Genomic DNA, 25,281 nt, shown 5'->3' on the forward strand with positions numbered 1-25,281 from the left:
AAATGGACAGGAGGAGGAGCAGCTATCGGTTCAATACAAAGAACACATTGCAGCCATAAAACACAATAAAGACAGTTCTGCATACGCAAAACATATTCTAAATACAGGACATGCATATAATACAATAAATGAAACAATGGACATATTAGAAATAGTACAAAACAAAAAACATAGGAATACAATAGAAAAATATTACATACAACAAACATATAAACAAAACATTTGTCTAAATGACAATAACATACTCCTTAATAACCCCATCTTCAATGCACTACAGATCATTAACCCCAACCCCGACAGCCACCTTTCACTTACTCCTTCCACAAACAACCAGAGTCAGTATTGACCCACACCTATACGATGACAGTAGTACTTCTGGACATATCGGAACAATCACTCCTACACTATGGTATGTTTTATTTTAGATTTACTTTTATTTTATATTTTTATTTATATTTTACTGCTACTTTCTAACTATAATTTATATATTTTGCATTTTATTCTCTAAATTCTTTTATAAATTCTTTCAAACTCTTTGGTGTTTCTTTCAATCTTCTACTTACAGACCGATATGTACATCTGATAAAATTTAAGAAAAGACAACACCTCGCCCAAAATTGAAAAACAAATGGCATGAAACATTACAAAATGGAATCATATTTGAATTTTAAGTTCGTAAATATTATACACCTGATGATGGTTTTATAAAAACTGAAACATGTTGTGTAAAGGATGTTCCAAAATGTAAATCGATCAATCGATATGAAACATCAATGATATTTTATTATCTTAATTATAAGAAATTTTAAATATTGTGATAAGACATTAAAATAAATAATTGTTAGAAAATTCACAATATGACGCAATTACACTATCTTTTAAAAATTAAAATTAATGAATGGGAAAGGTAAATAACTTTCCAGATTGAAGAATGTTCACACATTCTGTATGGTTTTAAAGATGATATTCTGCTAAATCATTTCCCTATTTTAGAGCATAATCCAAAAATGTTTACAGTACAAAAATCACTGTCATGTAGTGTACCTGATCTCATATCGCAGAAATGAACATAATTCTTGAATATGCTAGTTACAACACCACAATCATTTGCACATGAGGCCAGTAAACTGATAAGACTGCTTTTTTATAGTGATAAGTACCGCACGTGAACCTTTCCCTGGTTGGATCAACAACATTTATGGAGCTACTGGAGTTGTGGTAGGAGCTGCGGCTGGACTCATAAGGACCATGCACTGTAATGAAGATATGTTGGCAGAAGTGGTTCCTGTCGATATGGTTATTAATGTGACGATAGCTGCTGCTTGGGATGTAGCAACACAACACAGGTAAACAATCATGTGCCTGTACAGGTGTCTGACTGGTATTATCTTAAACTTCCTTCATGGCCTAATTTAAAGTACTTCCTTTGCATTTTACTGGAGGAACTGAGGAAAACCAGCTAATTTCTGAGCCAAGATTAGAACCTAAAATTTCCTGAATATGAAACAGAAATGCTAACCACTCAGTCATGATGATCATTTCTTTAAACACACAAATTTTAATTCATCATGTTTCCTCCATGGTTACAGTCACATTAGAAAAATGGATGTAATGAGTTCAACACTGTCAACTGTGATCTTCTGGGATGACTCCATCTAGTCTTGCAGGTGGCTGCCAACATTTTGGAGGAAGGGAGATGGTGTTACATTCCTCTAAAAAGCTGGCAACAACTTGGATGACTACATGGCATCTCAACCCAGAACACCACAATCAATATATTGTCACCATGAGAACCTAACATTTCACGCAATTCAACTATGACAGTTTTATTGATCAGCAGAATATCATCTCATGGACCCTTTTAACGTTTACCCAGGAGTTTGTAATTACCAATACTTACAACAGGAATGTAGTGGAGATCTTGTGATAGTAAGCATATTTTTCTCACTTGATACATTACCCCAGTGTGAAAATAGTGATCTCACCACAAGGGAAGAAGAAAGATTGAGGATATTTGAGAAATGTGTTTCATGCACTTTGTACAAAGAACACAAAAAAGTGCTCTAAAAGTGTACAGCAATCCGTTGCCAACTGCAGAGATTATGTTCTTGAAAAATGGACATAAAAGTGGACTGCAAAATATTTGAAATCTGTGACTGGCAAGCACCTGGCTGACAAGGGATTGCTGTGCATAATATTGAGGACCATTATAGAATAATAACAAACGTATGTGCGAGGAATCAACTCACAAGGGCACAACCAACCTTATCAAATTATAAATATATAGTGTTTTTGTTTGTTTCATAGATTGAAATCACAGCAATATCTACCTGAAAAACAAACAGGGAACCTTCCAGGTCCAGATGATGATATTCCCATCTTGAACTATGTATCTTCAATTCAGAATCCTCTCACATGGGCTCAGTTTATGAAGTTTAATGAAGGCACGAAAGAATACTCACCTATGAGAGTGCTGTGGTATTACTGCTTGACACTTAATAAATATAAGATCATGCACAATTTGTATGCCATATTTCTGCACTTCCTGCCAGCTCTCATTGTGGATACTGCAGCCAGACTTGTTGGGAAAAAACCAATGTAAGTATGCGTAGGTTTCCACACCAGCATTTTCAACTTCCTACATGTGTACAAAATTAGAATTTAAGTTCCATAAATCAAAAAGGTGTAATATTAAAATGTACAAGTAGCCCTCGATTTGCACCGGTTCAATTTGCGCTGATTCAGAATAACGCCGATTTTGAAACCAGCAAGCCAAAAAGTGAAAAAAATACATTTTACTATTACTTATAACATTTTACAATGTATCTCGAACTGATTCTTATACTAAATCTTAATTCTTACATCGCTGATTTTCAATAAAAATTATAAATACAGTAATCTATGCAATTACACAATTATTACATTACTGTGCACTCTGAAAATGATAATGGGTACACCTTGATCATTACAGATGTGAGGGTCAATATGAAACAAAGGCCAATGCCAATTGTAAATGATGTTTTACAGTTAGTATTACCCAGTTCCTGGATTTTGTTCATCATCTAGTATTCTGAACAGACCACAGCTGCAGAGAAAGAAATACGTTCTCCATCCCACCATAATGGATCCCTTATAGAAACTTGCAACCTGTGTTCAACAATATCAGTGATTCAGGAACCATGGAAGATAGTGACATTGTCAACATACAGTTTCCTTCAATTCCCCTAAGTTATCCTGCCACTCATATAAGTTGTGCCATTATGTTAAACCAGTTCCATCAGTAAAATCTTCTCAGGCTGACAGTCATATCAGTTGGTTAACAATAAACATTTCAAGGACCACCTCCATCCCCGTCATTAGGATTTGATCTGTTGTCTGGAATAAACATAAAAAAATACTTATACAAACATAACAGTTTCATGTATAAAGTGAAGCTTTCGTGGCGACTGGAGTTGATCAAAGACTCTCAGGTTACAAGCTGCGTCAGGTGGCTGAATGGTGAATAAACCATATCTTCGGCCAACGTTCTCATCGGCAAGCACGCTAAAAAGGACCAGATTTGTTAGCAGCATCCCTGAGGATGAAAGCAAAGATTGTTCTCAAAACGTTGGATGAAGGTTTGGTTTATTCACCATTCAGCTAATTGACGTGGCTTCTAACCCAAGAGTCTTTCATAATAACAGTTTTAGTAACTTCTTGTTTTCTTTCAGATTATGGAATGCTTACAAGAAGATCCACAAGTTTGTTGATGTGATATCATACTTCTCCACCCAACAGTGGAAGTTCACAAACGACAATGTGCAGACTTTGTGGAAAAGGATGAGTCCTGAGGATCAAAAGCTCTTTGACTTCAACATTGCTAACATTGATTGGCAGTCTGTGTTCAGAGATTCTATGCAAGGGTTGCGCATTTATGTAGCACAGGAAACCACTGACACGATAGAAGATGCAAAGAAACGCTACAGAAGGTACAGCCAAAATGTTTAATAAGCTGTAGTGTACTAATACAAATACCAGTGCGGTAAGTTGAAAAATTAGTTATCGTAGATGGCCGTGAATTGAAAGTAGCAGTAGAAAAAATAACGTTCAATTCAAGTGCCATTTTATTGTTCTATTATTCAAAACATTTAGTAATCTCTCCTAAATCTGGACTTGGAAAATGTTACACACCAAAGAAATGAACAAACTGCAGTCTTATATTTTGTGTAATTCAATCTCATATAAGTGAAGTACTGAAATATGTAGTGAGCCAGGATAGCTCAGTCAGTATAGTTACTAGCTACAGGCTGGACGACTGGAATTTGATGTCCATCGGTGGCAGAGAAGTTTTCCTCTAGCCACTGCGTTCAGACCGGCTCTGGGCCCCACCCAGCCTACTATCCAATGGGTGCGACAATCCTTTCCCAGGGGTAAAGCACCTGCAGTTCAGTAATGACACTAATAACCCACTTAAAAGCTACATTGTTGTAGTGAAAGTAACACAAACTGTGAGTTACTTGTGTAAAAGTGGCAGTAACTTCATGAAAAGGATTACAGAAATGAGAACTTAGAACAATAATGCTGTCATTCTGTTTTCAGGTTGAAGATTGCACATTACACTTTGGTGTACACAATACGCTTTATTCTACTTGCCACCTTAACATGGATTACCATCAACATGGTGATGTGACATCTACAGCTCTTCAAGTCAGCAAAATGGAAATACTATTGGGTGTAGATAATTACTTTCAAAATTAATAAGAGTCCTGCCATTATTCATGTTTTCATATAAGATGATAAAAATACAACACAATTTGCTGTGAAACTCTTAGCCTTGTCATTGTTAAGAACAAAATAATTTCACCACATAAAACAGACCACTTCATTTTGTATATTTACGTAGCACAGTGAGCATAGTAACTGACTCAATTGACTACATGCTGAATAACTGGGGTTCAATCCTCAGCGGATGCAGAGGATACTTCTTCCAGCCTCTGCATCTAGAGTGGCTGTGATGCCCACCCAGACTCCTATACAGCGATTGCTAGGAGGTCATTTCCCCCAGGGTAAAGAGCGACTGGGGGCATAATCTGACAGCTCGTCTTCATCTACTACCAACTTCAAAAACAAGTAGGAGCTACACCTCTCTCCCATGCACGTCCATGGCTTGAATTGGGGAGTTTTACTTTTATGTGCGTGTAATATTCTCGTAACTTTAAATTATCCCTAACATGGATAATTTTCTTATTTAAAGAAAGAAAAAAGACACTGAATACAAAATGAAGTGGCATTTGCAAATTCATTCAAATTAAACACAGATTCTGCAGTTGCAAGAACTAATGGTATTGGAAAAAAGAGCTACCATATCAAATTTGACTTAAGTTCAATACTTTAATTTTTTATTTTGCCTGCATTAAAGTTCCTCTGCATACAGAAATAAAAACTTCAGTTCCCAGGCTTTCTGAATAACAAGTCTCTTAATGTTATTTGCATGTCCACAATTGTCTTCTGGAAACAATGTAAGTTTCTGAGAAAAAGTTCTCACCATCAGAATTCACTGTAACATTATCATAATTGACACTAGAAGTCATGACAATGCAACTCTTCTCCAGAAGAGCCTTTCTCCTTTCAAGTTTCATCTATAGCTGAACACAGGTTCTTATTAAATAATAAGCTTTAATATTTATATAACATCTTGATTCATGGGACACATTAATTGTTATTCCTACCATAATTTTTGTCCCAATGCCCATTCCAAATCAAGATGATTTAAACCCTTCAGCTTTATCACCCAGCCCTCCTCTTTTCCAGGATGCTTGCTTCATTGGGCAATGCAGCCAGTGATTGCGTCTCTAAAGACTTTACCCCAGGACCCAGCTCTCCCCTGCTTTTGCCACCAGACCTGGATATCCCCGTTCTTCCACCATCCTGGCTACAATAATGGCCTTGGATCGCACTAGGTCAACAATAACCATGAAGAACAACTTTCAAAAGTCCAAAATATCAAGGTTCCTTCTGGCTTGTGCTTTCAACACAGTGCTGTTTGGTCTAGTTTCAAAATCTGTTGCAAACGTCTTAATTATTTTCTTAAAACTTTGACCTTATTCTTCCTTTAAAATGTCCAAGACAGCTCTTTATTTAATTTTGAATTGTTCCTGTAGTGTGCTTCTTTAAATCTCTAACCCAAATACCTCATTTATTTGTTATTTTCCCCATTAAAATTTTTCAAATATAAAATACCTTGAATATTTCCGTCTTCTGGGTTGTTGCGCTGTGTAGTCTGGTCGATGTCAACCAACGTTTCAGAGGTCATACTGCCTGTCATCGCCCTGATGATGGAGGCAGTATGACCTCTAAAACGTTGGTTAACATCGACCAGACTACACAGCGCAACAACCCAGAAGACGGAAATCTTCATACTCACCGCTGTGAGAACCTCAAGTCTTACATAAAATACCTTCAATGACTGTTTCAGTACTATGGTAATTCACTGTTACCACATATTTTGTTACTGTAAATACAGGCAGCCCAAAAACTCTTGTAGTAAAATCTGATTTTTATTCCACCTAAAACATCAATGAAACATTCAGCTTTCCTTTTAATGTCTTATAACACTACATGTTTCGATCTAACGAAGATCATCTTCTGGTGGCATGTAAGGTTTTTATTGAACTGTGTGTAGCTTATGATCTATTAATAACCAAATTATGAGTTACAAATACTATGTAACACGCTGTACATTGGGTCTGCGGTTTAACCGCAAAACATTCAAGAACCACATACACCATTAAAATATTGACCATTGAGTAATATATATCAAAAATTTGTGTAACTGCATTTCAACACCAGCAGCTGTGAGGAAAATGTGTGACTTGCAGCAGTATCACAATGTTTCTTAACAAACTATATACCATCCAGAAACATCGAGTTTCATGTACGTGCTCGTAACTGCAACAGCAACTGCTCTGCTGTACAAAATTTCATGTACATTTGATCTTAAATATTTGAAACATTTACAAAACCTAAAAATTTTATTTCTTAATATAGATTGTTCCCTTATTTACCAATTACTGCTAGGGAAAGCAGTCCTGGGTTGGTATAGTCCTGTTGCTGGAAGCACAGGGGTTCTTATAAAAAGGACTGGTCACGTCTGTTTGTCTATATGTCCACATGATTTAACTAGACACCCACTGGGTGGATTTTGATTAAATCTGATATGCACATGATACCACTGGGGACTACCCTAAAATAATACTGCAACATGGGGCTGAAGCCTTGCACTGTAGAGGAGGGGCCGCCCTACTTTCCCCCCCCCCCCCCCCCCCCCCCCCCCCCGCCAGTGGATGCAAGCTTTGGGTGTGGCCGTCGCAGGATGTTCCAGAATGTTGTATTCCCCTGCTGAAAGGAAGGTTCGGGAAAGAGAACATGCGAGATTCTTGGCCTGGAACGTTCCTAAAATTAGCTGATAGATATGAGAGTTTCCTCCACGAGTGATGGTGATCAAGCATCGAACAGTCGGGACTAGCATGGAACAATGAAGCTAGCATGGAGCAGAAGTGAACAGTGGTGGAGTTCAGTGTTGAACAGCAAAACGCAGTGTAAGTTCAGAGTGAGAGTCCAGCATGGGTCTAACATAGTCCAGCGTTGAACAGTAGTGCCCAATCATGGAACACTGAACCGTGATGGATAGTGGACAGTCAGTGAACTGGCGAGATTGTGAGCTAGTGAGTGTGAGAGCAAGAAGCCACTGAGTGGTCTGGTGTGTGAAGAGCACCGAGTTCGAGGACCAGAACAGCTCGGCGGACAGTACATGTAGACAGAGCTGAGTTTGTGTCACGAAGTTGTAGAGTTAGAGTCTTGGTGACTGTTTTGTCAAATTTGCCTGAGTGTAGACTTCTGTAGATTGATTTTTAAATAAATCAGTGTTGAGATAGAGCTCAAGTTTTAGTCGTCGTCGTCGTCAAAATACTTTTAAACTACCTACAATCGGAAATACCAACATGGCAGATGAACAAAATTGTGAGGTGGGACTGACAATAGACCACTTGCAATAGGGCCATACATTGATGTATGGTGAGAGATTTTCGGAAAACAAAATGTTGGATCATAATTCTTTGTATAAAACAAAATAACAACATGGTGGTTGCACAAAAAAAATTCTCACTTCAGCAGAATTATATCCCATGTTTCCATGCATATGAGTTCAGCAGTACACTACCACTAAGCAAACATGCCTTATGGAGCATCAGACATGATTAACACTTCTTAGCATTAAGACCAGATGATCTGCACAGTTCAAAACTAATGTCGTAAAAGTAAGATAACTGTTGTCATCTTTTATTAATAATTAAAATTTGCAAAAAATAAATGTATGTATTCCAGTACAGATTACACCTTTCCAGTTATGTTGACATGGAGCACATTCAGACCAGTCCTTAAACCTTAACACATGTCATGTACTTCCAGTAGAAACTGCGAGCTTCCATCATTAAGGTGACCTCTGAAGCAATGGCGAACTTCTACCAGACTATATAGCACTACAACCCAGAAGATGGCTATCTTAAAGCTGTATACGAGGTGCGATCGGAAAGTTTCAAGACTGTGTCAACAGAGGGCGAACCGGATGTAGTACGAGCTTCTGCCTTTAGGGGGTGCGGCCTACAATCATAGTGAATTAGTGTGCCAGCCGGCATCATCGAATTAGCATTTGTTTCTTAGTTACGGGCGTTTTGGTAGTGCATTACACCGACCCTCCTGCGATATCGGAATGGCGTGTGCATCAAATTTTGCCAAAGACTCGCCAAAACGGCTACGGAAACCTATGAAATGCTAAAGCAAGCATTTGGGGAGTCCGCAATGGGTCGTGCACAAACTTTTGTGTGGCATTCACGTTTTAAAAATGGCCGAACCTTTGTCGATGATGACGAGCGTTCTGGACCACCATCTTCGAGCACAACGCCCGAAAATGTTACGAAGATCGACGTCGTACCATCAACGACTTGTGCGACATTGTTGGGATAGGCTATGGGACCTGTCAGCTGATTCTAAAGGAAGAACTCCACATGCGACGCATCCTGTCTGAGGACCAGAAGCAGAATCGACTTCTCGTTTGTCAGGAGCTCAAAGATCTTGCAAGAACCGACCCCAACTTCCTTTCTAAGCTCCGTGTGACTTCTTCCTCTTCCCAAAGATGAAAATTCAGCTAAAGGGAAGGAGATTTGAGACGATAGAAGAGATTCAGGCAGAATCGCAGATGGTGCTTGACAGGCTGACAAAGAAAGATTTCCAGGGATGCTTCCAGGCTTGGCAGCGGCGCTGGGATCGTTGTGTTCACTCCCAGGGAAACTACTTCGAGGGTGATGGATGAATTTAATACCTGAGATAAGTGTACGGGTTTTTATACGCGCAGTCTGGAAACTTTCCGATCGCACCTCGTATGTCATGTAAAATGTTTTGACTAGTGACACTAGTGACACCTACAATGGTCAAATATGAATTGCATGAATTTTAAATCTGTTACAGTGACACAGAACAAACTGCTCACAGGTTTTAATTATTTTAAATGTAGTCTGATTTCCGCTATGACCTGTATAATTTTAAACCAAGTTCAATGGGAAATATATTAAAGGTAAATGACTTTCATGCGTAAGTCAATGCTGTCACAATGACTTATCAAAAATAAAGCAACTTGAAGATGACTACACATTAGTGAAAATGTGTAATGTGCCATGTATGTTGTGAGTATTGACAGTTACATAAATTAAATGCAGAGTATCTTGATTTGTCCTGTATTAATTACTTATTCATGCACAAACACAGTTCATGCCCTTCCTGTAGAGTTTGTCAATAATTTATGACTTACCTCTATACAAATTAGTGGATTCTTCAACAAGTAACAAACAACACTCAGTGCTCTGCGAGACAGGGTAGTATTAGAAAAGTATTCGAGTAAAGAAAAACGAAAGCACGTTAAATCTACATTTGAAGCTATTACGTCTTGTTTCACAACACATTGCACAGCATACAACAGGTATTATTGGAAGAATATAATGTAAGTAAATGGATCATTGTATTATTCAAAAATAAATACAAATCAAGTTATTTAAAAAAAATTCATTGTCTTGCTGCTTTTGTATAAATGAAACATGGTAACTTAATCTGAGGAAAATAGAGAACATTTCACTTTATGACATAAAGTATTCACTTGATACTGTAATAATAATTAAATCTAGGACTTTATGATGCACCTGATGTAGATAGGTACTAAGTTTGTCGGCTACTTAATATAGCTGTACAAAAGTATACAGCACCATGTCAATGAATAACCTGACAAAATAAAAATACCATGAATAAAAAAAATTACAGATTTCTAATGCCACAGATAAACATTTCTCCACAGTATGAAATCTGCTCTATGTGGTAGTTCCTTTCTGAATATCACTGAGTAAGAAAATCATGTCATTGGTAAGTATACACACCACAAAATAGTATTCCACTCTCAGATGCTGAATCATTTAGAACTGCGTTAGTGGCTTCATTTCCCATTACATCCACATAACACAGAATGGAAAGTTTTGTAGTTGACCCTAGGAGGGGAAGAACGTGGGTAAGATTTTGTTCTAACATCTTCCCTGATTAATATTTTCTGAAAATATGACCCATTTTTTTAACATATTGAATATTGATATGTGTTTAGATGAGAAATATTTAATTGTACAAAATGTTGTTCGTGTCATTGTAATGATTATTATCCAGAGTTATATTATGTCACTTTCCATTGTTTGTAAAAATTAACTTCTCCACAATCACTGCATACAGATAACATGGCCAGTTAGCAGAGGAACTTGACACATGCTATAGAAGCATAAAAGTCCTGTTCACGTGTGATATACGAGCTGCGATCATAAAGTTTCCAGACTGCGCCTATAAAAACCCGTACACTTATCTCAGGTATTAAATTCATCCATCACCCTCGAAGTAGTTCCCCTGGGAGTGAACACAACGATCCCAGCGCCGCTGCCAAGCCTGGAAGCATCCCTGGAAATCTTTCTTTGTCAGCCTGTCAAGCACCATCTGCGATTCTGCCTGAATCTCTTCTATCGTCTCAAATCTCCTTCCCTTTAGCTGAATTTTCATCTTTGGGAAGAGGAAGAAGTCACACGGCGAATAAGGAGGGTGCGGGATGACGGCCATGGTGTTTGAGGCCAAAAACTGCCGAACTTTGAGGGCGGTGTGCGCTGGCGCGTTGTCATGATGCGTCGCATGTGGAGTTCTTCCTTTAGAATCAGCTGACAGGTCCCATAGCCTATCCCAACAATGTCGCACAAGTCGTTGATGGTACGACGTCGATCTTCGTGAATGGCCTGCCGAATCTTCGTAACATTTTCGGGCGTTGTGCTCGAAGATGGTCGTCCAGAACGCTCGTCATCATCGACAGAGGTTCGGCCATTTTTAAAACGTGAATGCCATACAAAAGTTTGTGCACGACCCATTGCGGACTCCCCAAATGCTTGCTTTGGCATTTCATAGGTTTCCGTAGCCGTTTTGGCGAGTCTTTGGCAAAATTTGACTTGTTCATGAAAATCCGCCATTCCGAAATCGCAGGAGGGTCGGTGTAATGCACTACCAAAACGCCCGTAACTAAGAAACAAATGCTAATTCGGTGATGCCGGCTGGCACACTGATTCACTATGAATGTAGGCCGCACCCCCTAAAGGCAGAAGCTCGTACTACATCCGGTTCGCCCGCTATTGACACAGTCTGGAAACTTTCTGATCGCACCTCGTATTGTAAAAATATACAAATGCACATGGCTTATGATAGTATAGTAGCCTGTCATTTGCCAACATCTAGTCTGATATACTTATTTTCTTCATGATCTGAATTAACTTGGTTTAGAAGTAATGGGACAGAAGAAACAATATTGTCCTGAACTAACTCTTCAGGGCTGTATGCTTAACGGTCTTGAATAGTCTGTATTGTTCTTAAGAAATCAGAGTTATTTTGGTTTATTAGTTCCCACATCCTTCCTAGTCTTTTAAGTTTCCATTTTCAAGAAATTTCCCCACAAAAATTTTGTATATACTTCCTGTTTCTCCTGTCCAAGTGATATGGCCAGACCTTCATAACAGCCTTCATTTAACTAGCCTTAGAAGGAAAAGAATACAAAACACAATTGTTCATGATGTAATTTTCTCCATTCCTAACTTTCTTCAACTTTCTAACATCAAAAAGTTATTTCACACATGAACCATATTAGCGCATTATGTCCTCCAGAAAGAGCAACAACTATGGATAAGAAAAGCAAAGCCCCAAGTAAAAGCAACATCCTGGAAACATTTCGCGGTGCTCGGGTCCTTGTCACTGGAGGAACAGGATTCGTGGGTCAGGTGCTAATAGAGAAACTGCTCCGCACATGCGAAATAGACAAACTCTATATAATCGCCAGACCCAAGAACGGAATGACAGAAAAGGAACGTCTTGAGAAAATATTTGATGATCATGTAAGTTTATGCTTTGTGTTATTCTGATTACTCCAACTAAAACCCTCAGATTAAATTTGTAATATGTAGAATTGCTAAGTTAACAAGATTGTGGTGGCACAGCGGTATAACACATTCAGTTTAAAGTTGAGGAACTGAGTGTTTGCTTCTCACTATGGAGATTCAAGTGCAATTCCAGGGTAATTCAAGCTGTAAAGGAGATAATGACATGATCTGCTATGATAGAATATAAAAAAAATTAAATTTAAATCCAGACAAAGGAAATGATTAACACCCGTAATGAGGTGGAATTATTCTCATTCATAACATCAACTGAGTGTACAAGAACTCAATAATGATTATTTGTTACAATCTCTGTAACAGACATAATGTTACAGTCAGAGTATAAATCTTGTCCTTCAAGACAGCCTTTGCTTTATTGCAGCTGTATAGACGAGTGAAGCATGAACAACCAAACTGCATGAGTAAAGTAGTCCTGGTCAAAGGTGACTGTGAACAACGAGAACTTGGACTGAGCAGAGATGACCATGCTGTTTTGGTCGAAGAGGTCAACATAATATTCCACTCTGCAGCCACAGTTCGGTTTGATGCCAAACTCTCTACAGCTTTTGCCATAAACGTTCTAGGAACTAAGTACTTACTGGATATGGCCAGAGAAATGCCACATCTGAAGGTGAATCACCACACTGTATGAAGCTCATGTAGTCATTATCTGTATAAAATTCTAGAACCATGCATGCTACCTGATAACACATGCTAACTGATTGTCATAAAGTTACTGCATAAACAACCCATATAATTTCAGGGCTTAATTCCATTGCAAGAGAGCTTGCTTGTGATTGATTGATTAGTTATTTATCAGTATCACTATTAAAACATAACAGGACAGTTGTCTGCACTGTATCACAGACATTTCTACGCAGTCTCGGTACATGCCCAGCCTCAGGTTCACAATGAAAATGTCAATAGTGCTGTATCAGGTGTACATATACGTGAAGAAGGAAACAGAAATAAATATTTGTTACTCCTTTTTTATCTTATAGCTACATTACAACATATGAAATACAAGAATACGATGGACATTACAAATATAATATACTAGAATACAGTACTATAATTTTAGGTCAAGATTGGCAATCCATTCAAGTACTGGTGGAGAGGCTAGGAGGAAATCTGACTGTTCCCCTGGATATGCCCTCAGGTGGCATTCCTGTACAATATGTTTAATGGTCTGATGACTCGCACCGCAGTCACAGTTGGCTGTTTGAATTTTTCCCCATTTGTTAAGGACATCTGCGTATACACCATGGCTGGTACGGATCCTGTTGAGGGTTTTCCATGTTTGTCAAGGAAGGCCTTGGCCTGTTGGTAATTTCTGAGGGTTTATATGGCTGTTTACATCAGGAGGAGTTAGTTCGGCCCAGTTACTCCTTATTTTTCTGTCACACTAATTGACATTTAATGAGTGAAATGTCAGAAGTGGAATATCACAGAAGACTTCGAAGGGAATCAATTCTGTGTATGAATACATTAAATGAAAGCATTTTCAGTAAGGTAATCTCAGCACTAGCAAATAATGCCCATCTATTAAACTCATTTTAGAACAACTCCAACCACATTACAACTTCAGAATACAAAATGTTTACATACAATTGAACCATACACAATTATGCATGCACCCCCCCCCCCCCAACCATTCAGAATCACACATTCTATACAGAAAGATTTATATTCAAAAACCATAAAGCTTTAATTTTATATATTTAAAAGACTTGATATTGTTGGAGGTTCACTTCATATTCTAATACAAAATGAGGAAATTTCAGTGCGGTGGAGAGCACCCTTGCATCATATACAGGAAACACCTGTTTCTTGGCTATAGATTGGTTGAACTCACTGAGGGAAATGTTACAGTAATACAGAGCATTCTTTTCAAGAGTGAGATGCTTCAACCATCAAATTTGCATGACCTGTAACACAGCGTGGTCCAACTGGTGGCAAAATCTGACCTGCAAAAGTATTTGTTAATTTGTTTCTAATTAGTAAAAACACATTTTCTTTTCTTTTCGAAGTTGACATTCCGTCAATGATAAAAGAACATTCTGCTCAGTGCTCTCACTAAAGCTATTGACTTTAAAAGCATAAGATGCACGTTCTACTGGTACAAATTGTTAAAGTATCAGATACAAACTGTTAAAGTAGCGGAGTTCAAATAATTTGCGTAAGTTTTCCAGGTAAAAATTTTGAGAGATACAAGCTGTTGCAGGATCAAATTTAAAATAATATACAACTATGTAGTAGTTTGTGCACATTTAAATAGAATTTATATTTCAGTATATGCAATGGTAAATTGTCATTTTTGAATGAGTATTATTAAAGATAACGACTATGCAGAAATAGTGACAGTAGCAGTTTCTTGGTCCTTCGGCAAACAGGAAAATTATTCTCGCCCGTGCAAGGAAAAAAGTTGGACCACCCTCCTGTAACATATAAGTATGCTTCTCAGCTGTACCTTAACATTAGAGATGATAATAATAACAGTCTGTTCTGGTTCCAAGAAGACAACTATTATCTAGGACCAAGTTCGTTGAAATATAATACAAGTACCTCATGCCATCCTTAAAAAAGTTCTCCTATTATGTAGATTTACTGCACAAATCATTTACAAGTCTTAAACAGTAATTAAATTATTATTGTTGCAGTGAATGAAAATGGGCCAAACCAGCAAAAGTAAAGCCCCTGGAAAATGTGAAGTAGAAGGGTTGATTCCATAAATTTTGCTTGCATAGATTGCATTTCACAAAATCAGGAACAATTGGACTAAATTAATTCCACATTTAACTTCTCTTCAGCCACTGAACAGATCATTCCAATGTGCCTCATAGCATGGCAACACCATAATAAGGAAACCAAACTTCCAGCCACAATTTCTGTTGGCAGTTTACCAAATAGACAGAAGCATAAGTCAGAGAAATATAGCTCTTGTTGCATTGTTTGTCACAATGTCAAAAAGCAGCATGACCAGCTGGCAATATGTGAACTGAGAGAAGCGCTTAACTGTGTGCAAAAAGAAAAAAATACTTTCTTCATCATCACAGAGACTTCTGCAATACAGTGCTCCCAACTTCCATTGGAGATACATGAAACTTGTTAATGTTTTAAGCATTAGTCTTAACTTGCTCCATGTAAATAACAGGTACAAAGTAATAGGGACGGGAAACACTCCATCTCTATAGTCTTCTTCATCCACCGCATCTAATTCTTCTTGTTCATTTCAGCACCTCATACATAATCTCTACCTGACACTAATAAATAATCTCACAACAAACATATTCCTTTGAAAAGCCGTAAGCAATTTTAAACATGAATACAAGGGAAATGAAAAGGATTATTAAACAAATTTTCTTGCACTTTGCAGGCATTTGTACATATTTCTACAGCATATTCAAACTGTGTAATAAAAGAGATTCACGAGCAGTTCTACTTGCCAGCTCTGAGGTGGACAGAGGTAGCACAGCTGATAGAATCACTGGATCAAGAGACAATTGAAACTATTACACCAATGTAGGTATTTCAACCACAGTTTCTGCTGAAGATGGCCGTCTTCTAGGTCATAGCACCATATAGTCTGGTTGAAGTTTACCAACGTTTCAGAGGTACCTGCTGCCTCCATCATCAGGGCACTGAGTTGGAGGCAGCAAGTACCTACAACCCGAAAGACAGCCATCTTCATACTCACCACTGTAGGAGCCTCAAATCCTACAAAGTTTCTATTCCACCAATAACCATGTTTTATAGAAACCTAACAATCCAATAAGCAGTAATAACATGTCAGACTAATGCTTGTTTGATGAAAGACTCTCCATATCTTCTGGCAACATTTCGAGAACAATCTCTGTTCTCATCCTCAGGGCTGCTGCATAACAAGTTTGATCCTTTGTAGCATGCTAGCCAATGGGAACTTCAAGTGTGCTACAAAGGATCAGATTTGTTATGCAGCAGCCCTGAGGATGACAACAGAGATTGTTCTCGAAACGTTACCAGAAGATATGGTTTATTCACTTTTCAGCCACCTGACGCAGCTTGTAACCCAAGAGTCTTTCAACAACTTCAGTTGCCGCGAAATCTTTACTAAATCCTTGTTTATTTAATACTTCCTCAACTGCAAGCAGTATTAGTTTCAAGTTTAAGTATAATTATGCATAACAAAATAGACATAAAACAAGAGGGAGGAGTCACAGCCTGTTTTAAGATCTTAAGAGATGTGATCAAAAAATTTCCATATTAATTTCTTCTATATTTAACATATTTAATGGCTATTCTATACTGTTCTTTTCAAAGTAGTTCATTTGCGAGCTGATACAGGAAGTCCAGTGATTTTTCAATTGTTGGAAGCATTTATGGAAGTGTACTGTATTTTATGATTTTTCTGATTGCAATGACATCATTAAATCTCCTCCTGTCAGGTACTAAGCAACTATCAAGTGTAAATCTGGAAAATATTGAGGGTAGGAAAAACAGTCATGCAATTTCCTAACAAGACAAAGCAAAGTAAATGCAAACATTGTCGTAGTGGAAAAACAATCTCCAGTGTGCTATTTTTCAAGACTTCTTGCCATAAATCTTACTGCAGACATTGCAAAACATATGCGTGGAACATAAAATATTATGTTCTCATGGTGGCAAGTATAATGAGGGCTGTCTTCTGGGTTGTTATGTCATGTAGTCTGGTAGAAGTTCACCAATGTTTTATAACCAACTTCAAGTACAGTAGAGTCCTGATTACCAACCAACATAGAACTGAAGGACTGACAAATAATAAAAAATGGAAGAATAATGAAAACAACATAGCAACTCAATTTGTGACATTACTAAATTATGACAAAACACAGTATGGCATCAAATAAAAAAGTTTATTTCACAGCACCCCGGATAAAATGGAATGTTGGGTAACTGAAGGTTGGTTAATCAGAACTGTACTGTATGTAGAAATGCTGATTTATAATTTCCAACATGTCCACAACACCTCCTCTACCCTTCTGGGGTAAAGCAGCCAGTGCATAAACCTCAGCACTCAACTTCACGTTTGTGTGAATCACGTACAACAAAAACATGTAAAATTGGAAATGTATGACAATCGCCATTTTTACATGAAACTGGCACCAGAATTCTCTGTTACCAAACTTACATCACAATCTCTGATAAGCCTGGAGAAGGTATGATGCAGGTAACAGGCCATTGAAATTTGGCCACAGACAGCATATCAGCGCTCCTAATACTGAAATAAAACCATGGATATGTAAATAGCAAAAGCATGTATAACGAGATCCCCCTATATAGAACTACTTAATGATTGTACACATTGTAACTCAAAACTGTTTCCAGTGTGCTAGGTGACTACCCAAATACATATTCATTTACAAAGTCTGTAACAGAGGATCTGATCAGAGAGGAAAGCAGAGGTCTTCCAGTAGGCATATTACGGCCTTCTATTGGTAAGTAGAGCACACTTACTACTCTTGCATTCATAAGGTCTAGGTAATCTGCAAATCTTCTCCTCAGAAAACGTGAGGTTACTCAAAACATAAGGTAAAGACTACATCTGAGTGACAATAAAAACTATTAGTTCCAGATTCATCATGTTTAACTTAAACTGATTGATTATTCAGTGATGTTTATGTTGTACAAAATTGTGAGGTTATGTAATGTTGAATGATATTGCAGGATACTTTATTTATTTATTTTTATTTCTGGCTTACTTAATGATGCTGTAAGCAGCTCAGACTCTATAGTCAAATGACAGGATGATTCATGACTGATGAATTGGAAATAGCATAGAAGGTAGCCTGATTTGATTTCCAGACCCTAAAAAAACCCCTCTAAAATAGACAGTAGAAGACAAACCAAACAGCATTTTGAAAACATTACCTTATTTAATAATCATATAAATGTTAAAATTCTTTAAGCAAAATTATGTCAAATGGGGAAGCCTGTGTACTTTTATAATTTATCTTTTTCTGTTCTTGCATACAAAATATAAAATGATTTCATATGAAAGTAAAACTGTCAAATATTATATATACTGTAAATTACAAACACCAGTGTTATCTATTTCTAGGTTCTATTCAAATATTGACCTTGAGAAATTCACAAAAAGCCTCAGAATACATTCTGGACTTCTTTTCACAAAAAATGCAGGCCGCAGCAAACAGAGGGAAACATCTAGCTTCACATATAACTACTACACACATAATAAAAAAGAATTATTTATGCATTACAGACGTTCTTGTATGTTGGGTCAGAAAATGGATCAAATATAGAAAGAAAATTAGAGAGCAGACAGTTGAAACAAATCCCTCTGCAGATGATTACCATGTTAAGTTTAGTACAGGAACATACAATTACCCCCAGTTCATGTGATTGTTTTACAGTTGTTAGTACTGCAAGTGAACCTGTAGTGAGCTGGATCAACAATTTGTATGGTGCAGTAGGAGTAGTGACGGGAGCAGCATTGGGCCTTCTCAAGACCATGTATTGTGACAGTGATATGCCAGCAGACATTGTTCCAGTTGACATGGTCATCAACAATGCAATAGCTATTGCTTGGGATCTAGCAGAGCACACGTGAGTTGCATTTATATATATACAGTAAAACCCCTCAAGTTGGACACCTCTATATCCTGGACACCCCTTTATATTGGACACTTTTAATTGGAACTGGCAAATATCCTATAATTTTACATGTCCACAATACCCTATATCTTGTACACCCCTTTTTGTTGTAAGTTGGACAGGTTCATGCACTTAACTTCGATGCTTTTCAGGGAAACTTTTTCAGTTACATAGTTTGTTATTTTGAATTTCTGACTGATGAATGCCTCCTCTCTGGAGGATTATCTTATGGACATTGAACCCATCATTGGAATGCACTGCAAGTGTTTAACTATTCTTTTGCTGAACCCTTAACTGCAATATTGCAGAAGACACAGTTTTAACTCCATCAGTTCTGTGCTTGCATTTGAGTTCAGACTGTGTTAACAGAAATGGAATTTTTCTTTTTGCGATGGGGAAGCAAAAATTGGTGGAATAAACTTTAGAAAATGTTATTGAGGCTGGGGTGTAATGTGCAATGCATGGGAGTGGGCTTCAAAAGATTATTATTAATACTATTGTCATAATTCTTAATTCAAATAAGTCTACAGTAGTTAGTATATGTAAGTAAATAGATTATATTGTCATTAGACCACAATCTGATTTTTCTCTTTCCCTCTATCTTGGACGCATTTTCGTGGAACCCCGTGTCCAACTTAGAGAGGTTTTACTGTGTATGTGTGTGTGTGTGTGTGTGTATGTATGTATGTATGTGTATGTGTATATGTGTATATATATATATATATATATCCCTCTTACCACATATATACAGCTTGAAGTGGGTACAGAGAGGAAGCAAGATGATCCGTAAAATCTCATAATTTGAAACAATTAAAGAAAAGAGACACTTGACCTTCTTTACCTTGCATATAATTTGAGATCCAGCTAACAAATAAAACCAGAACTCTCTTAAGATAGCTCTCTTCTGGGTTGTAGCGCCATGTAGTCTGGTAGAAGTTTACGGACATTTCAAAGTCCTTGCTGCCTCCATCATCATAGGAATGAGTTGCCAGATGATGACTAAACGGCACTTCAACCCAGAAGACAGCTATCTTTGAACTCACTGCAGATAAAAACCTCAAATCATACTAAAACTTTCTTAAGCCTTTAAAGCCAATGGAAAATATATATACCACCTATTTCAACAATCAATAACTCTAATTTTGTATTTATGGGTTTCACAAGATTCTCACTGTAAACTGTGATTATTTCCTTAAATAACACAGCAAGTTTATCTCTGTAATGGTGAAGAGTTATGATTTCTTTGCAGTATGCAATTTATGTTCATTATTTAGAAAGAGATCCCACTGCAAAATCACACACAACAATAGGGAAAGTGATAATTTCATAACTAACTAACTAAATGGCTTACCGAACCCGAAGGTTCATCACCGAATTAACCAAAGCCCTCCACCGGACCCTATCCTGGGCCAACAAAATCCAGTCTCCTTCAACTCCTATCTCCCATAGATCCCGCCTGATATTATCCTCCCATCTATGTCTAGGTCTCCCCAGTGGTCTCTTCCCCTCAGGCTTCCCAACCAATACCCTGTGCACACCTCTTGTCCCATCCATGCTCGCTACATGCCCCACCCATCTCATTCTTCTTGACTTAATCACCCTGACAATATTGGGGGAGGAGTACAGATTTTTATGCTCATCATTATGCAGTTTTCTCCATGCCCCATCGTCTTCTCTCTTAGGCCCAATTATCCTCCTCAACACCCAATTCTCAAACACCTGCAATCTGTGTTCCTCCCCCTGAGTTGATAATTTCATAGTGTTTTGAAACATATGAGAAAATTTCAGTTCTTTAACTGAATAATAATAAGCATTTCTTTACTTTAGTTTTTGCATAATTGAAATTAAAATACCCATTTAACTTTATGCAGCAATTTACCTTTCCCAAAGCTGTAACTTGGTCTTACATTTTAATTTATTTGGAGAAAACTGACTTAATTTTGTGTTGTTATCAGGTCTGAAAACAAACTTCCTAATACTGACATCAAAACAAGTAAGAATGAAGACAAAATCCCTATATTCAATTATGTATCATCAATACAGAATTCCATCACATGGGGAGAGTTCATGAGACTCAATGAGGTTGCAATTATCTATCCATCTTTTAAATGCATATGGTACTATTGCTTCCAACTCAACAAGCACAGGTTCATTCATAACATATACATCATATTTCTGCACCTGTTGCCAGCAATATTCATAGACACTGGAGCCAAGATCATTGGCAAACAACCAATGTAAGTGCCTCTACAAATACTTTACACCAAACTTATATATAAAGATTTATAATCCTTTATTAAATTGCTCCCTTTTCATGACACAGCTTGGCCAAACACAAAATAAGTAGTTGTAAAGAGATGATGAGGGATTATCCTTGAACTTGGGTTTGATTTATAGATTGACTGATTGAGATTTTAGTCACCCTCAGTGGACTAGTGGTTGGCATGCTTGCCACTGGACCTAAGGTTCGCAGGTTCAAACCCACCAAAGGTTGATGGATTTTTAAGGGTGATAAAAATATGTAGCACAAGTTCCTTCGGAGGGGAAGTAAAGTCAGCGATCCCATTTCATAGATTTACGGCATGTAAAAAAACATTACGAGCATGAATGAGATGTTTCATAAGCAAAATTCAGCAGCCATTTCTCAACCAAAAGTCTCCTGATTCACTACTAGATGGCTCTAGCAGAAATAATCAGGATTGAGTAGAAATTGTGCAGAGGCAGTGAGCTTGTCACTCACAACTTATAAATGCACACTTCAAAGACAAAGAAACCTCCCACATGGGAGGAAACCATGGCTTGACTTTGGGCTGTTGTGCCATAGCAAAAATATTGAGATTTTAGGTTCCCACAGTGCCAAGTATGGATAGCTGTCTTCTAAGTCGTTGCACTGTGTAGATTGGTAGAAGGTTACCAATTGTTTCAGATATGTCTGCTGTCTCCATCATTACCCTCATGATGGTAGCAGCAAGCACTTCTGAAATGTTAGTAACTTTCTACCAGACTACGTGGCATAACAACCCAGAAAACAACCATCTTCAGACTAACTGATGAGTTTAGAGTAGACTCAGATGCTCTGTTATGTGTAATTATCTACTCATCAAATAATTCAATAAAAATCACAAACTCAAATAACTGTGGTTTGATATTCTAGAATTAAATAGTGGCATGTGCTCAATTAAAGGTATAATCGTTGCACTGCTATTGGGGCCAGATGCTATTCTGATCGCCAGTAACCATTAAAATGTAGCTTGTTATGATACTTCACAAAATGGCTTGGAACTAGTCAAGTTTACAATGTATTACATGTTACAGCATGTGGAAGGCATACCAGAAAATTCACAGGTTCACAGATGTTATTGCATACTACAGCACTCAAAGGTGGATCTTCCATAATGACAATGTCCAGAATCTCTGGAGAAAGATGAGTCCTCAAGATAAGGTTATGTTTAAATTTGACATTACTTTACTAGACTGGGAAGTGTACCTTTTCAGCATGATTAGGGGACTAAGGCTTTACATCCTTCAAGAAAATTTTGAACATCTTAAAGAGTCATCAGTGCGATACAAGAGGTAAGGCTTATTTGTGTTTTTAAGATAATGGAGATCTGCTTGTACATTCCAACAATATTTGGAACAGCTGTTAAATGTACATGGAGCTAACAATGTTGGGCAGGCTGAAATATATACAGTTCACCTTATAACCTGAGCCTAGCTCTCATTTTAAGATTCCATAGCTTCTGGAAATTTCATATCACATATATTGCCATGCACTCATCAAATTCCAGCATAACTGATCCAAACTGGGGATAAACCAATACGTTCAGAAGTCCACAAACTCATTAATTATATTTTGAACAAAGACTGCCACAGCAATGGAATTAACTAAGTCCATGATTCATCATAAAAAAATAAAGTGATAAATTTTCTGAACAGGATGCATAGACTTTTCATAGTTGCAGTAATTATCATGTTCATTATTGTTTTTATTCTGAACTCCATTTCTTTACAGACTGAAATATCTGCATTACACAATAGTATATTCATTTAGACTGCTTCTGCTGTATGCAGCTTACCAGATAGCACTTCACTGCTGGATCGCCTACAAGGATGTTTTATTGGAAGTACTATAAGAGAAACTCGGTATTCCCAAGAAAGTCACATGAACTGCCTCATACACTATATAGTTACATAAAAATTGCATGTGAACATCAGCAATCTACTTACATATCTTTATTCTAGGTGTTTTCTTGGTAAGAAAGTCTATTCTGAAGCATTAGCTCAGTTTGCCACTGAATACTAGCATTCTATTTTACCTACTAAAAACTGGGAACAACATTATCAAAATTCTTCTTTTTACAGACTTACACACCTGACACTAGTATTTTTATTTTCAATACTCACACACAATAAGGTTAAAAAGTTAGATACATTATTCTTACACCTTTATTTGAATTCCTTAATCTGAAGGAAAGGATAAATCATCACAAACTTTCAGTTTTATTCGACTAGAGCTGTGCTCACTTTGCTCACCAACCCCACTGAACAACGCCCATTCTTCCCTCCTATTCCACTCATTCCATTTACTTTCCTGCATTCCTTACCTCCACATTTTATGAATTTAAGAGCAACAAACAAGGGAAATTAACAGAAATTATGAATAGTTTGTCCTTTTTCAGCTTTGAAAACCAATGCACCACATGTTCACACACTTCACATGGTACTCCTATCTACATCTCAGTTTCAACAGATTTATTTTCTCCAGCAGGTCCAATAATTTGTTCCCATCAGTGAGTAGCTATCTCAGCTTAATTCATATAAGACACAAGTCAAGAAGTGCATACTTGTAAATCTTGCCTATTTTTCTTTTTATTCACAAAAGAAACTGGAGCAAACAATCTAATATATGTATTTTCCAATTTAGCACCCAGAGCCATGTATGTGTTTTGAATGTTGCCTCCTTTCTTGTCTGCACATTCACTTGTTTATTTGAAAGTGATTGTTGAGAGAACAGCATAATTTGGAAGACACGGCCATGACATTCATTTAATACACACTACAGACTAAGCAATAACTGCAATTTATAGCCTACAATATATGTTGACATGTCTCTTACCTTGTTCATTTTAAAGGAAAAGCAGATATAAAAGATAATGTCAATTATCTTACTTAACTTCAATTTATACCTATATAAATCATGTATTAATAATATCTCCTTTAAATAATATAAACCTGTGACAAAATAATACAATGCAAGTTACCTTGCAGTGGTGTACTGGATTAATATGAAAGAGGTCATGTAACTGAATTCTGACAGAGTAAAAATTGTTTTGTTTCATGTACCTGTCATATTATTGTTTTACAATGTATAAAGAATTACTGTGACTTTGTGCATTTTTTTTATAAATCTATTAACATACACCATTGTATGACCCTATATTATGTGGCACTACTGTTGCCCTAACCTCACATGTTTGTCCATCCATCATGAAGATTGCTGTCTTCTGGGTTATCGCACAGTGTAGTCTGGTGGATTTCCACCAATGTTTCAGGGGTCATACTGCCTCCGTCATCCTGATGATGGAGGCAGTATGACCTCTGAAACACTGGTGAAAATCTACCAGACTACACAGTGTGATAACCCACAAGACAGCAATCTTTAGACTCACCACTGTGAAAAATTCAAATCCTTCATCCATTATGTTGATAAAAACGATTGCAGGAAACTAGAAGTAAGAGTTTAGGATTGCCTCCAATGATATAAAGTCCACATCAAATTTCACAGAAGTCTGTCAAGTTGAATCATGTGGATAGACAGGCATGTTCAGCCCTATAAGTACTTATTTTGTGAAAATCTTGCAGAGAATATATAATAACTGTATGGAGTCTGATCAGATCTAAATGGGCCACAAAGAATCATTAATTAACCAGTCATGAGAAATGATGAATAAGGTACCACAAAAATATACAGAGTGGGTTGGAAGTAAGTAGGCATTAAATAATCGCTATGCATTGGATCTTTTTGAAAGAATACATATTCATTCTTCTTGTCACTTAGATTTTGAAAAATGTGTGTGAAAATATGCCTAATATATCCTTGAATTTAAAAATAACAATAATAATGAAG

At 37.2% G+C, this 25,281-nt stretch overlaps 2 protein-coding genes across 4 annotated transcripts in view; both read left to right on the forward strand.

Annotated features, from left to right (window-relative positions):
• The window catches only part of LOC110840741 (uncharacterized), a 63,968-nt gene extending 59,164 nt beyond the window's left edge, over window positions 1–4,804 (forward strand). Inside the window, exons 27-30 of the mRNA XM_087340131.1 lie at window positions 1,151–1,346; window positions 2,308–2,598; window positions 3,711–3,968; window positions 4,579–4,804. Of these exons, the coding sequence (XP_087196257.1) occupies window positions 1,151–1,346; window positions 2,308–2,598; window positions 3,711–3,968; window positions 4,579–4,669 (836 nt within the window). The 3' untranslated portion in view covers window positions 4,670–4,804. The remainder of the gene's footprint in view (window positions 1–1,150; window positions 1,347–2,307; window positions 2,599–3,710; window positions 3,969–4,578) is intronic.
• A 2,487-nt stretch (window positions 4,805–7,291) lies between these two features.
• Window positions 7,292–24,539, forward strand: LOC110838804 (fatty acyl-CoA reductase wat). Of its 3 annotated transcripts, none has more exons than XM_022082407.2 (9): window positions 7,292–10,030; window positions 12,256–12,482; window positions 12,907–13,155; window positions 15,901–16,046; window positions 17,868–17,977; window positions 18,914–19,106; window positions 21,110–21,391; window positions 22,470–22,727; window positions 23,167–24,539. In XM_022082407.2, exons 2-9 carry the CDS (start codon window positions 12,270–12,272, stop codon window positions 23,285–23,287), a joined length of 1,572 nt encoding a protein of 523 aa, XP_021938099.2. In that variant the 5' UTR covers window positions 7,292–10,030; window positions 12,256–12,269; the 3' UTR covers window positions 23,288–24,539. The 3 variants fall into 3 exon arrangements, with proteins under 3 accessions (XP_021938099.2, XP_021938102.2, XP_021938100.2); XM_022082408.2 differs by lacking the exon at window positions 7,292–10,030 and adding an exon at window positions 10,053–10,443; XM_022082410.2 differs by lacking the exon at window positions 21,110–21,391.
• The last annotated feature ends 742 nt before the right edge of the window (window positions 24,540–25,281 follow it).

This window comes from Zootermopsis nevadensis, unplaced genomic scaffold (assembly GCF_977971745.1).
Source record: "Zootermopsis nevadensis isolate Lab colony 2312 unplaced genomic scaffold, Znev_1.0 Znev_ptg000061l, whole genome shotgun sequence".
In the NCBI taxonomy this organism is placed as follows: domain Eukaryota; kingdom Metazoa; phylum Arthropoda; class Insecta; order Blattodea; family Termopsidae; genus Zootermopsis; species Zootermopsis nevadensis.